Below are 13,884 nucleotides of genomic sequence, written 5' to 3' on the forward strand. Positions count from 1 at the left end.
ATTAGTGTTTATACAGATTGGAAAGCCCTTACCATTGATACTATAACTGTTATTATTAGTGTTTATACAGATTGGAAAGCCCTTACCATTGATACTATAACTGTTATTATTAGTGTTTATACAGATTGGAAAGCCCTTACCATTGATACTATAACTGTTATTATTAGTGTTTATACAGATTGGAAAGCCCTTACCATTGATACTATAACTGTTATTATTAGTGTTTATACAGATTGGAAAGCCCTTACCATTGATACTATAACTGTTATTATTAGTGTTTATACAGATTGGAAAGCCCTTACCAATGATACTATAACTGTTATTATATCTTCCATATAGAGTAGTGTTTATACAGATTGGAAAGCCCTTACCAATGATACTATAACTGTTATTATATCTTCCATGCAGAGTAGTGTTTTTACAGATTGGAAAGCCCTTACCAATGATACTATAACTGTTATTATATCTTCCATGTAGAGTAGTGTTTATACAGATTGGAAAGCCCTTACCAATGATACTATAACTGTTATTATATCTTCCATGAAGGAGAAAATAGTTATTACATTTCTGTGTACTAATGTTAAAATATGTCGTAAAATTAGTCAACATACCTTAATAAAATATGCTAAAACACAATTTTCCCTCTGAGTTGAAGCCATCAACAAGCAGATCCTTTGTCTACACAAATATACTACTCGTATAACTTCCCCTTCCAGATAACACCTCACCCTCGCATACGCCAAGACTATTATGTCAACACCTGAAAAGCTACATAAGAGATGCATTCATAGTTCAGTGCTTTCTAATTTGTCAAACTTTTCTTCTTTTTTTCAGTATCTGGAATTGCGGTTTGGATCTGTTGCAAGAATAGCAGGAGCCATTACATACATTACTCAAATGGTTGATCCACACAAACACACGCACACACACACACACACATGCACACACACACACACACACATATATATATACATATATATATACATGTATATGTATATGTGTATACATATAAATAGATAGATAGATAGATAGATAGAAGGGTCCTTCTTTAAAAATGGTACCTTAAAGTGTGTCATAGGCAGTAGACCATAATGCACTACAGTGTCGACAAGAACACTTTTTTAATATGAACCATGGTGCTTCAGTGAACTGAATGATAAATTTTAAGATCTATTCTTTATTTACATCAGTGTTTTAGGAAATTTGGTTCTTATATTTAGTGATAAATAACATTTCTGTAACACAATGGTTATTTCTTATGTCCCAATTTTTGTCCTAAATTTTTGCTAATTATTTTGGAAATTTTGAGAAATTATGTGTTAATTTTTTCTTGTCTGTTTCACATATATCCAGGGAATATTTTAGGGGTAACTGAAACAAAATTACTGTCTAATTAATTGTGTATTCAATAGTTAAAGTGTGTGGGTGTGAAAAAAGTACCATTTTCCAAGAAGGACTCCTATACAGTCTATTTAGTATGATGATGACTTCTGATAAACGGCCCCTCCTTCCTCCTACTTCTATCCTCCTTCTTCCACATTCATTGTAACTCATCTACATGTAGGTTTTTCGTTGGAGCTTTTGTCCAGTGCCTGTCCATTTGTCAGCGTTTCCTTTTATTGATTGGATTGTCCTGAAGCTTTTCACAAATTAATGGAGAAATATTTCAGTAATTTTGAATTTTTCAATAACTTTCCTTAAAATTTAAAGTAAATATTTGAAAGTCTACCTTTTCCTTCAATCTTTATGTAATAATTCTGAAATTTGGTATTGTAATTCTCTGGGTCAATCTCCACAATCAAATAGTGAAACATACATGTATATGTTTGAAATTTGTGAGTTTTTCAATTTGTATTAAATTTTTAAAATGTAAATATAAATTTAACATGGAAAATTTAAAAATCTATCTTCTCCTGGAGTTTTCATTGGATAGTTCTGAAACTCACTGCAATGATTCTTAGGGTAGTCTTCAAAAACTAACAGAGGAATACTTTAACATTCAAAATGTTCACAAAATATTTTCGCCTAGATTTTTAAATTTAAGGTGGGATGGGACGTAGCCCAATGATAAAGCGCTCACTTGATGTGTGGTCGGTATTGGATCGATCCCCATCAATGGGCTCATTGGGCTATTTCTCGTCCCAGCCAGTGAACCACAACTCCAAAGGCCATGGTATGTGCTATCCTTGTCTGTATGATGGTGCATATAAAAGATTCCTTGCTACTAATGGGGGAAAAGGTAGCAGATTTCCTCTCTAAGACTGTCAAAATTGCCAAATGTTTGACATCCAAGTGGTGTCGTTAAACAAAACAAACTTTAACTTTTTCTAATTTAAAAGATTTAAATAGAAGTTCATTGAAAATAGGAAAGTCAATCTTCTTGTACAGTTTTCATCAGATTGTTCTGAAACGTGCTACTGTGATTTGACATAAATAAAGGTATACTTTATCCATATTATTCATGTATACCAGTAAGATTTAATTTTTGTATTACTTCAATCTGATCATATGCACAAGACATTCAGATAATTCTGTTCCCAAATTATTGAAATCAGTATGTAAACACTAACAGCTACCTACTAGAGTTCCACTACAGCATACAAAATATGTATCCAAACATTATTTTACTGCAAATCTAGTTGTAAACGTCTCATACAATTTTAACTGAATAATTCTTAAGCTTAATGCATGGACATTCTAAGGTGGTCTTTACAAGTTGATGAATTAATTATTATCTAGTACCATTGACAAAACTGAAAAATAAATAGTAGAGCTCTCTATAGGCCAATATGTCTTTTGTTTCTTTTCCCTGCCATGTTTGACAAATAAATACCAAAACATTTGTTTTTTTGCATAATATATATTTTTTAAATTGTTTTATGTTTAAGAGTTAAACTTTCTGTGTTGCTAGTTCCAGTAGTTGTTTTATGTTTAAGAGTTAAACTTTCTGTGTTGCTAGTTCCAGTAGTTGTTGTATATGTTTTATGTTTAAGAGTTAAACTTTCTGTGTTGCTAGTTCCAGTAGTTGTATGTTTAAGAGTTAAACTTTCTGTGTTGCTAGTTCCAGTAGTTGTTGTATGTTTAAGAGTCAAACTTTCTGTGTTGCTAGTTCCAGTAGTTGTTGTATATGTTTTATGTTTAAGAGTTAAACTTTGTGTATTGCTAGTTCCAGTAGTTGTTGTATGTTTAAGAGTTAAACTTTGTGTGTTGCTAGTTCCAGTAGTTGTTGTATATGTACCATTTGTCAGCGTGCTACATAGCTCAGTGGTAGAGCTGCTAACTTTATATTACTGTACTTCACTTGCCCAAATATTGATTTAACTCGCTTCATATGTATTATTTTACAGACTATCTATATGGCATGTGTGCTGTACGCACCATCTCTTGCTCTTAATGCTGGTAAGTATATATATATTTACAGTCAAACTTCGATAACTCGATCTTGAAGGGGACGAAGAAATAGTTCGAGTTTCCGGCAGTTCGAATTTTCGAAATTAATATATAACAGTTCAGATTTGAAACAGAAGTAAATAATATAATGAACGTTAACGTATTTTGCAGATGTCAACACATGGCAGAACATAACTAACAAATAAAACACTGAATACCGAATAATAACACTCGGTGCATATGCTGTTTTCTTCACAAAATTAGTTTTAATTATTTGAAATAAGAAAAATCATTAAAAAGCACTAATGCAAATCAGAAACTAACATTTGTATATAAAAAAAGAAATAGCGCTAACAATGATTGCAAGTGCTCTTTGAAGTTAACTAGACTGTCTGTAATTACGTATTCGAAGTTTGAGTTTATTAATTTGTATAGCAACTCTGCCGCGACCGTCGTTTCAGATCAAGAGATCAAAGGTGGAATGAATGAATGAATGTTTTAACAACACTCCAACATGAACAAATAATACGATAAAAAGTATATAAGCACCCTTGGTGGAAGAGACCAGACAGCATGTTGCTGGTGAGCCAGTGGTGGACCATCTAATCGTTGACTTCTTCGTTGGCTTGCTGGCATTTTTGCTTGGCAGCCCATGTTGACACACTGGTGGCTAGTCACTAATGTTGGTTCTTTGTTTTGTCACGATTGAGACACCCTTTGTGTTAGTGATCCTCGCAAGGTGGTATCATTTTCAGCAGTCTGTTGATCTTTGATATGGGATTCCGTATCTCAATCATTAAACACTGAACTCAACGAAGTCTGCCAGCCAAACGAATAGTTCCACGTGAGTGTGGCTGATCATGCATGTGCAGTACTATACCCCCCCCCCCCCCCTCAGTGCCTGCCAAGTTACATCAAAGCTGCTTTACCAGTTCTCAAGATATTCACAATGGCTGGATACTTTCCAGACAGACCTCGTATATTTTATGTATGCAAAATGTTCACAATAGAAATGTTTGAATTAGTTTAACACAAACCACTCATTTGAGAGCAAAAACAGTGTTAATACTGGTCTATGACAGTAACCAGACTGTCTAATTATGTATTAGTGAACATGTACAGTGTACAATCAGTGACAACCAAACACATAGTCTTCGTTCCACTTAGTTGGTGATCTATTATTCTGTAATTAACACTTGAATTCTCAACAGCCAAGACCTCCCAAGACAGCCATGCATTGCTTGGCTGACAATTCATTCTTCTTTCAAACACTACGGGCAACGATAGCTTGATCAATATTTATTAAATATCTATGGTGGGACCAAAAAACTTAGTTTGACAGATCGAGTTTTCGAAGTTTGAGTTTTCGAAGGTCATTATTACTAGTTTGTATAGCAATTCAGCCAGGACTGTCGCTTCTGTTTGAGAGATTGAAATTTTCAAGAGATAAAGTTTTTGAGAGATCGAAGTTGAAGTTATATATTATATATATATTGACAAGATATGATGACTAGGTAAATATCTATATTTTCAGTATCTGACCAAAAATATAGATTTTTTGGACTGAACTACTATTACATTAGGTATGATCAGCAAAGGAATGTTGTATTCTTCAAAGTTGCTAAATATTTTATTTCAAATTGATTTTGAAGACAATGTTTATTTTAAAAATAAGAAATAAACTGTTGTTATTTAAGAAATATTTGGTTTTCATATATTGTTACTGTAGATGACAAGGCATTCAACATGCATGGACCTATATAGTACTCTTGAAAACAGTAACATTGTCAAAAAAAACCCACTGTTTCATAAAATTGTTTTATTATACTGGATTGCAGGTTAAATAAAAATAACTGATTGCTGTCTTAAAATGGCGTCTTTATCCTGCTCAGGTTGAATGGGAATTTGTCACTTTAAAGATAGGGTCAACTCAAACAAGAGCCTTATGTGTTGGAAAGATGCATACCTGGACCACCAACACATACTGACACTTTAGCAAATGAAAAACGTGTAATTTTAGAGTTAATAAAAAACCATGATTATTCCTGCTAATTGGGGGAAGCCATTTTGTTTAATTTTTGTGACGTCTGGTGGGATAGCTTGGGGCGAAGTGACGTCAGCTCCTGACCATCTCCTGTATGTACAGTGTAAACAAAAGTAGCAATTTTCGACAAGGCGCTTCTCTTTAATCAACCTGACTTGTAAAACAGCATAAACGACATAATAATATAATAAACCATTTAACTAAATATATTTCAAATTGCATTAACGGAACAAAATGGGGTTATAGTATATTTCTCTGTTTAATAATCCAAAGAAAAAATTTACACTATTAGGCCTATTGATATGCTACGTTGGAGCAAAAACAACAATCCACGATTCCCAAGTGATGATTTTCTTTTCTTTGGGATTACGTAATTGGTCAGTTCTGTGGTTTTAGATGGAAAAGTCTACTTAATCAATAGTTTTACAGAACTATTTACAGTAATAAACCATGTCCATTACAATTTTAGGGGCGACAGGTAATATTCCACAACACCGGTATGTATTTTTGTGTCTAGACAGCGTCAATTAATTGGCTTGTCTGGTTACCAATCAAATACACACCTGCCAATCAGTTATCACAGGTAGAAGCAACTAACAGCATAGACCAATTAACTTAAGAAAACACTCCGTGTATCATTTCAGTACGCAGGTTAATGCATGGGCAAAACATTGTTCATTGTTTCGACTTGTTTGACAATGGTATTTTATTTTGTATTGAAAAATAATATATATAGTGCTGGAATTACTTATTGCTGACTAACTGGGATGTGTATTATTACAGAACATTGCAATGTATGACTATTTATCATCCCGCAAAAACAAGGTAGATTGTGTTTCTCTAGTTCTAAGGCTCATTCCTGACGTTATGCGTTAAGTATTACGTAACCACCAGCTTGCCAGAGGGCATACTCACTGAGATGGTACAAAATGGCTGCGCCCGTTATATATAATAGCCGTCACATTTAACCGTTTTATTAATTAACTATATGATTATACGTGTTGATATTAAGCAATAATGTGCATTATACATTGTTGAATATGCATACCAGGCCAAATGCCTTAATTGTCCTCTCCTTTAACCTTTGCAGGATAAAGCTGATATCTTAAGTCAGTAACCAGTTATTCTCTATATACCAGCAGGAAATGATAATAAGGCTAACATGAAGTTGCATCATGGTGATATTATCTAAGTCGCTTTTTGAAGTTGTCTCAAAAAAATAATAAATGAAAGTATCAAAGCAGATCAACTTGACATGAAGGCATACTTTGTTAAAAGACATTTTCCGAAGCATACACATGTAGGTCATGGCAATAGAGGTGAAAGGTTATTTTAACATGCATATATTCAATTAAGGTTTGTGTACATCCATACCACGAACAGTCTTGGTAACTAAATCTTTTACAGAAGTTGGGCGTGGTTGTAAATTTGAAAATTAAAATTACTAGATGAACCAAAATGTCAAAATTAAGAGCTCCAAAAATAAGATTTAACTGTTTAGTCTAAGTGTTTCAGAACATTTGTGCAAATTAGATGTGATACAAAACTAAAATGCATTGGACAGTTGAAAAATAAACCATACTTTTAGATGGGTCGCAAATGGTATGCTTAATGATGACTCAGAAATATTTAGATGAACCATATCGCATAATAATGAGGCAATATGAGATAAGATCTGCATAAATCATATAGTGACTAAGAGGCTGAACTGACTTGCACAGGGACAGCTTTCACACAAAAGTCAAACCACATAAAAAATGTAAATGTTAAACACTAAAACAGATGCATTCTGTGGTGTGTGAAGTGGGACTACAAACAACTTGTACATTTGGAGTTGAGAAATCAGTTCATGTCTTTACTATTAACACTTAACTGTTAGTGAAAGTGGCACCTGAGGATTTGGTGACAAAAACAAAATGTTTAAGTGATATGTGTACAACAGATATAATTATAAACAAGAAACAGAAACCAGTAAGTGCAAAAGACTAAAAATAATTAATTCACATGGTACCATAGTATTGCATTTGATATCTTACATAGATGGAGTTGGGCATGCAACAAATGCAGTGGCTTGCTTGATCTCTTCACATGTTGAACGTTTGAAATTTAAGTTTTGATGATAAAAAAATTTGTCAATGCCACTCATTCAAATCACCATTGCTCAAACACTATCCCTACCTCAAAACTGCATCTCAAGGTAGGAATTTCATATTGACATGTGTTTGTGACGTTAGTGATACAATTTGGATGATGTGTTCTGTTCAAACATAGCCATTCATCCAACAGAAATTATATGAGGAACAGACAGAAACTGTCATACCCTGCACGTTGCATGTATTAGTGAATACGATTCTCCATGTAACCAGTAGAGGACAGACTCCAGGGCAGCACCCTATCTGACTGAACAGTAGCAGGTCACCTGCTAAATCAAGACAAACTATCACATAATGGCAGGGAGCTTCCTAGTCCAGTATATTTATAATTCATGGATATACAAAAAAAATGAATTTCTTTATTGTCTTTACCACATCGAACTGTCCATTTCATATGATGAAATGTTGCTAATTATGTCAGTGAGTGCCTTGAATTCAAGGGGACACTGTCCTCGCTCATCTCCAGTTTACAGTTAGCAGTTTAAACAACTCATAATCTCATAATTCAAAAGATATTCTTATTTTGGTGAGGGAACAGTCAAGGCTCTTTATACCATCACAGAGATACATGTAAGTTGAAACAAGAACTCAAGTCTAAATATATAAAATTTTGGTCAAAACAATGATTCTAAGCTCGGAACATACAGTCTATTTAAATCAGAGTTTAAATTAGAAAACTACATGTACCTACTCTGCACACCAAACTTTGAATAAGGCAGACAATTTACTAAAATGAGAATTGAAAAAAAGAAAAGAAAAAAAGTAGTGTCTGAAATAGAATAAAACTGATTTTCGTTGATTATGTCTTTCATATTAAACTGACAAGTAAATATTTTGTAAATATTTATTTAATGATACTCTACCTACTTTAGCATTTACTTGTTTGGGTTCTCATTGATGTACAAGGTGGTGTTTACTCTTGAAATTAAAAGAAATGTCAGTAAACCACAATGTATTGCTGCAATGTGGGTGTATTAGATATAACCAGATTGTAGTTTTTAAGTGATGGGATTTATAAACAAATATGTTACCACATAAACTTTCGAGTGTCACAGCACTGCCAATCAAAGCATTAAAAGTGTGCAATAACCATGCATACCATAAGTAAATTTAAGTGGTAACCGATTTGTACCAGTAATGTTGCTTGATGCTTGTATATATGTATATACGTATACATGTTAGTATGTGTGTGTATGTATGTGTTTATGTATATATATTGCATACTTTTGTCAGTGGGAAATCATCCAAAGCATAGTATACATATGTATATATATAAGAAAGACAGAAAATATTGTTAAACAAAGGAACACTGTTTGAGTGTTGGCCTACTCGGTATATTATTATTTTCTTTTCAGTGACTGGTTTCACCTTATGGGGTTCAATCTGGGGTGTTGGTCTAGTATGCACCTTTTACACTGCTCTGGTAGGTTCAGATTTATTTATTATATATATACTCAAATAGAAAATGTTGTTTTCAAAATGCAGGTTGTATATAAACTCTACACCAAAAGAAAGTATACATTTAATATTTTAGCATTAATTCATGAAACAGAACATTTTTTATTAACAAACATAGCACTTAAACTTTATTACATTTTTAAGTCACCTGAGCCGAAGGGTCAAGTGATGTATTGTGATCGGTTTTCGTCCGCTGTCATTAATGTTGGGTCCCATGTTTGTCTCCAGGAGGGGGCTGAAGTTTACTATAGTTGACAACTGGTATAGATAAATGCATTTAAGGGTCATTATCAGATAAAGTTCCAAATTGATGTCACCAGCCCCTGTATAGGGGTAGAGATATATTGTCGGGGCTAATATTGATATGGGTGGATAATTTATAAATCAGTCAGTTATTGTTATTATTAAAAATTGTTTAAAACATTAATTTCATTTATTGAAAATATGTTGGAAGCAAATTTGATCCTTTCGGCAAGTTTAATGTCAGAACCGTAATGTGACGTTAACAGGCAACATCAGTAAGACCTAAGCTGATTTACATACGGTTATTGTGTGATTATTTGAAAGTTGTTATATCCACCATTTTACGAGTACCACAGGCAAAATTTGCTACTAAAGGAGGATTGGATATGTTTATTCAACACATAGCATATTAGTCAGCAGGCTAATGATGGAATGGACCATACACAAAGTACATATGCAAAAATGTATAAATGTATTCGACATAAATACCCCCTCCCCCCCTCCCCCATCTGTCTAATACCTTCTTCATCCTTGCACAACTCATCTTGTGGAATATTTATAGGAAATGTTTTTTTTTCTTCTACATGTTGCACTGATAAAATTGTTTAACCACATTGGCCGAGCAACTTCATTTTCATGTGATTTTTCAATAAAGATAATGCTAAACTTTCGGCATAAAATAGTTAACATCTCGATAGATAGAATAGCAATTGCACGTGCTTTTTTGTTTTTAAAACACATTGATCAGCTTTCTTATGATGGTTTCTAAACAGAAAATTGATGCAATGTATTTTTGGAAGTAGCAGTACTAGTAGGAGCATCCGACATAGAGAATAAGACTTCGTTACATGAGACACGGTAATAAATGCAGAGATGGTGAAACAAATGAGTGAATTATGTGGACATCTGAATATTTACCAACATATGCACTTGTCTGCCTTCGCTGCTAGTCCTTTGTTTGAATGGCGGCATTTAAAAATTCACCTCACTGCTGACCCTCTGCCACCATGTACATACTTTGTGTAGTACTCAATAGTGCCGCGTCACAAACTGTTTAATGACACCACTAGAGCACATTGATTTATTAATCATCAACTACTGGATGTCAAACATTTAGTAATTTTGACATTTAGTTTTAGAGAGGAAACCTGCTACATTTTTCCATTAATAGCAAGGCATAGTTTATATGCACCATCCCACAGACAGGATATAACATACCACAGCCTTTGATATACCAGTCGTGGTGCACTTGTGGGAATGAGTTGATTCTAGACCGACTGAAAAACACTATTATCTATTGTTAAGAGGAAATGTTATTAACGCAAGCAGTGCCACTATATTTGGTAGTGGTAGACTCGTTAACTAGCAGAATGACAATGGCGTGATGGTTTAGCGCTGAAACATACACAGTGACGTAAGAAAATACCATCCGTTTATAAAGGTTATATATACTCTTCAAAAAAAGTAGGGGAACTTGAAATATTAATGTTAATATCAACTATTAGACCGAACATATGTTTTGACCACAGAAATCCTAGTAAAGAACGTTCAGGTCTGTTTATTAACACACCAAAACACATTCCATAGTTTGCACTTGCATCACGCAGTGGGGTATCATTCTCGATTTTGACAATTTCCAGGAAGGTCGATTAATCACTGTGGAACATTATTTCTGTCAATCTTTTTCATTCTGTTAATCATACAGTTGTTATTGTTTAGTTTTTTTAATCATTTTTATTGTTTGAATTTACGATTTACTGATAAAAAAATGTCAACTTTCAAATTTCACTTTTGACCCCAATCGTCCTTCAAGATCTTTGGTGGTCATAAACCCTACTGAAATACTGAACTACCAGTTGTAATGTTTGCCCAATGAAGCTGTTTTTAAAATAAAAATGCTCAAATGATTTATGGTGGAATTTTAATGAATTTGTATCTATTTTTGGGGTATTTCGAGCTCTGACTGTAAAAAAGTTTCATCTGTGACAGTACATTTTTATTATCTCTTATTGTTTACTCACCCAACATTACTATCTTTGCAAAAATGATAAAGGTGTAACGACTTTTAGATCCTGTATACAATTGTAAAGTAAATAGTCGGTAAATGTTTTAAAAAGTCACTTTTTCCTTTAGTTCCCATGTATTTATTAAAATTCTGTTTTAGTAGAGAAGATATGTACTTGTGAGCTGGGTGTCTCTTTGTTGCATTACAGAAAAGTTTAAAATTAAATATGGTTAATGGATATGAAATATGATTAATTCAACTACACATGCAAAAAAAGGAAATGTCATAGTGATTCATATACCTATTCACTTTATAGCCAGTTGATAAACATTTTATCCAGCGACCTATGATTTTATATTTATATATATTCCAGTAATATAAGGATGTATAATATGTGAAAATTTCAAGAAGGTGTATTGACTTTTAAATTTTGAATGAATAGTATCATTTCCACTTAAAACTTTTGACTTTTTATTTTCTTTGTAATTTATAAAAAATAATGTTCATAATCTGTGGAATGGAGATGTCTAATATACTGGGGGTGAGGGTGGGGTCTTGGATGCTTTTGGTGATGGTAGAATAAATAATTTAGTTGAATTATGCACCAGGGCCTAGATTTTTGAACCTATCTTAGCACTACAATATCGTAGGCTATGTCGTTTAGCGCAGTGACGTCATGGCCTACGGTGGTTTAATGATATTGTAGCTCTAAGGTAGCTTCAACTTTGCCAAAATGCCCTTTTGACTCTGCCTTGAGTAGAGATCCGGTATTGACTGAAACGGTTGTCGTTCAAATTCAGTAATTAACTATAATCTGTACATTGTGAAGTTTAACACCCTTCATAACCCGTCTTTATTCAAGCCCATAGCAGGGACATCTGGAGTGGTGGGGTAAGCACAATCACTAGTGGAGGGAGGGGGCACATTCTCTAGTTGGGGGAGAACAAGCTAGATTTTTGTTTTTTATTTAGAGTAGAGTAGAACTCCCCTCCCCCCAAAAAATAAACAACACACAAAAAAACCCTCATATATTTTCCACAGCTTCCCACCCTACCCCCACCCCCACCGGTTCCTACAGGCCTGTTATTACCCCAGTGGGCACTCATAATGGGAAAAATAAAAATCATAATAAATTATCATGCATTGGTGTAACGTTGGTCATCTTTAGTGCATTTCAACCCTGTCAAAACGACCATATTATGATAGCAAATTTTCAGCATTTTCCATTTACACAAGTGTTAAAAGAAAGAAAGAAATGTTTTATTTAACGATGCACTCAACACATTTTATTTACGGTTATATGGCATCAGACATATGGTTAAGGACCACACAGATTCTAAGAGGAAACCCGCTGTCGCCACTACATGGGCTACTCTTCCGATTAGCAGCAAGGGATCTTTTATTTGCGCTTCCCACAGGCAGGATAGCACAAACCATGGCCTTTGTTGAACCAGTTATGGATCACTGGTCGGTGCAAGTGGTTTACACCTACCCAATGAGCCTTGCGGAGCACTCATTCAGGGTTTGGAGTCGGTATCTGGATTAAAAATCCCATGCCTCAACTGGGATCCGAACCCAGTACCTACCAGCCTGTAGACCAATGGCCTGCCACGACGCCACTGAGGCCGGTTCACAAGTGTTAAAAAGTCATGCATCTAATGGTTTCTTTGTTCTTGCTGATTGTTAACAAATGACAGGTAGTACAGTCAAAGTGTAATCATGTAAGTTTAATCTGTGGAGCATACATGTAAAAAGGATACCAGTACTGTTAGTTTCCGGAAAACATTGTTACTTAGTTAATATTAATGAGCGATGTAATGCACTCATTGGTTGTTTTCATACTGCAGTCAGTCTAGTTACCCACAAGCCTGCACACATTCCGATTACAGTGACATGCTAATTAAACACATTTATAAAGACACACATTGACTATACAAATTATGTAACTTATTAAGAAGAGCATCACTGCAATTACTTTTAATGCCCAGCCCAGAACCACTGTTACGATTGCACAACGGCCCAAAATGTTTGGTCACACTTCTGATCATTCTTCACATGTAAACACGGCTAGACACTGATAACAAATATTGGTTATAGAGAGCTGAAACTATTTGGGTTTTAGGCCATTGTTCGTACTTCACATGTCAGGATGTTAGGCATTATGTCCCATACGATTTACAATATACATGTATTGCTGAAAATTTAAAATATGTCAAGTAACATGAGGTTTACCTTTTCAATTCCCATATTTTTACATTTAACATCAATTTATATCATTTAATAAACCACTATAATTATTATTAGCTTTGTTTAAAAAAAATCAATCTTTAATATATAAAATGCAATTATGCTGGCAATGTTCTATTTTAGTGTTCACTGTAGATAATTCAAATAAATGATATTTGCAATCTATTTCTTATGTTATAATTGTATATAATTTGGAATCAACTTAAAATGATAGTATCCCAATAATAAGACCACACTGCTAATAAGACCATATTTATTCAGTCCCATGGATGGTCTTAATAGCAGGCTTTCACTGTAGTATATAAGAAGGTTGCTGCTGTTGTTAAATAACCTTTTTAGTAAAT

The 13,884-nt window shown here is 33.9% G+C and overlaps 1 protein-coding gene across 1 annotated transcript in view; it reads left to right on the forward strand.

The window, feature by feature from the left end:
* The window catches only part of LOC121379046 (sodium-coupled monocarboxylate transporter 2-like), an 86,127-nt gene that overhangs the window by 18,280 nt on the left and 53,963 nt on the right, over positions 1 to 13,884 (forward strand). Inside the window, exons 2-4 of the mRNA XM_041507490.1 lie at positions 835 to 900; positions 3,348 to 3,399; positions 8,943 to 9,010. Coding sequence (XP_041363424.1) covers positions 835 to 900; positions 3,348 to 3,399; positions 8,943 to 9,010 — 186 coding nt within the window. The remainder of the gene's footprint in view (positions 1 to 834; positions 901 to 3,347; positions 3,400 to 8,942; positions 9,011 to 13,884) is intronic.

This window comes from Gigantopelta aegis, chromosome 8 (assembly GCF_016097555.1).
Source record: "Gigantopelta aegis isolate Gae_Host chromosome 8, Gae_host_genome, whole genome shotgun sequence".
Classification (NCBI taxonomy): Eukaryota; Metazoa; Mollusca; class Gastropoda; order Neomphalida; family Peltospiridae; genus Gigantopelta; species Gigantopelta aegis.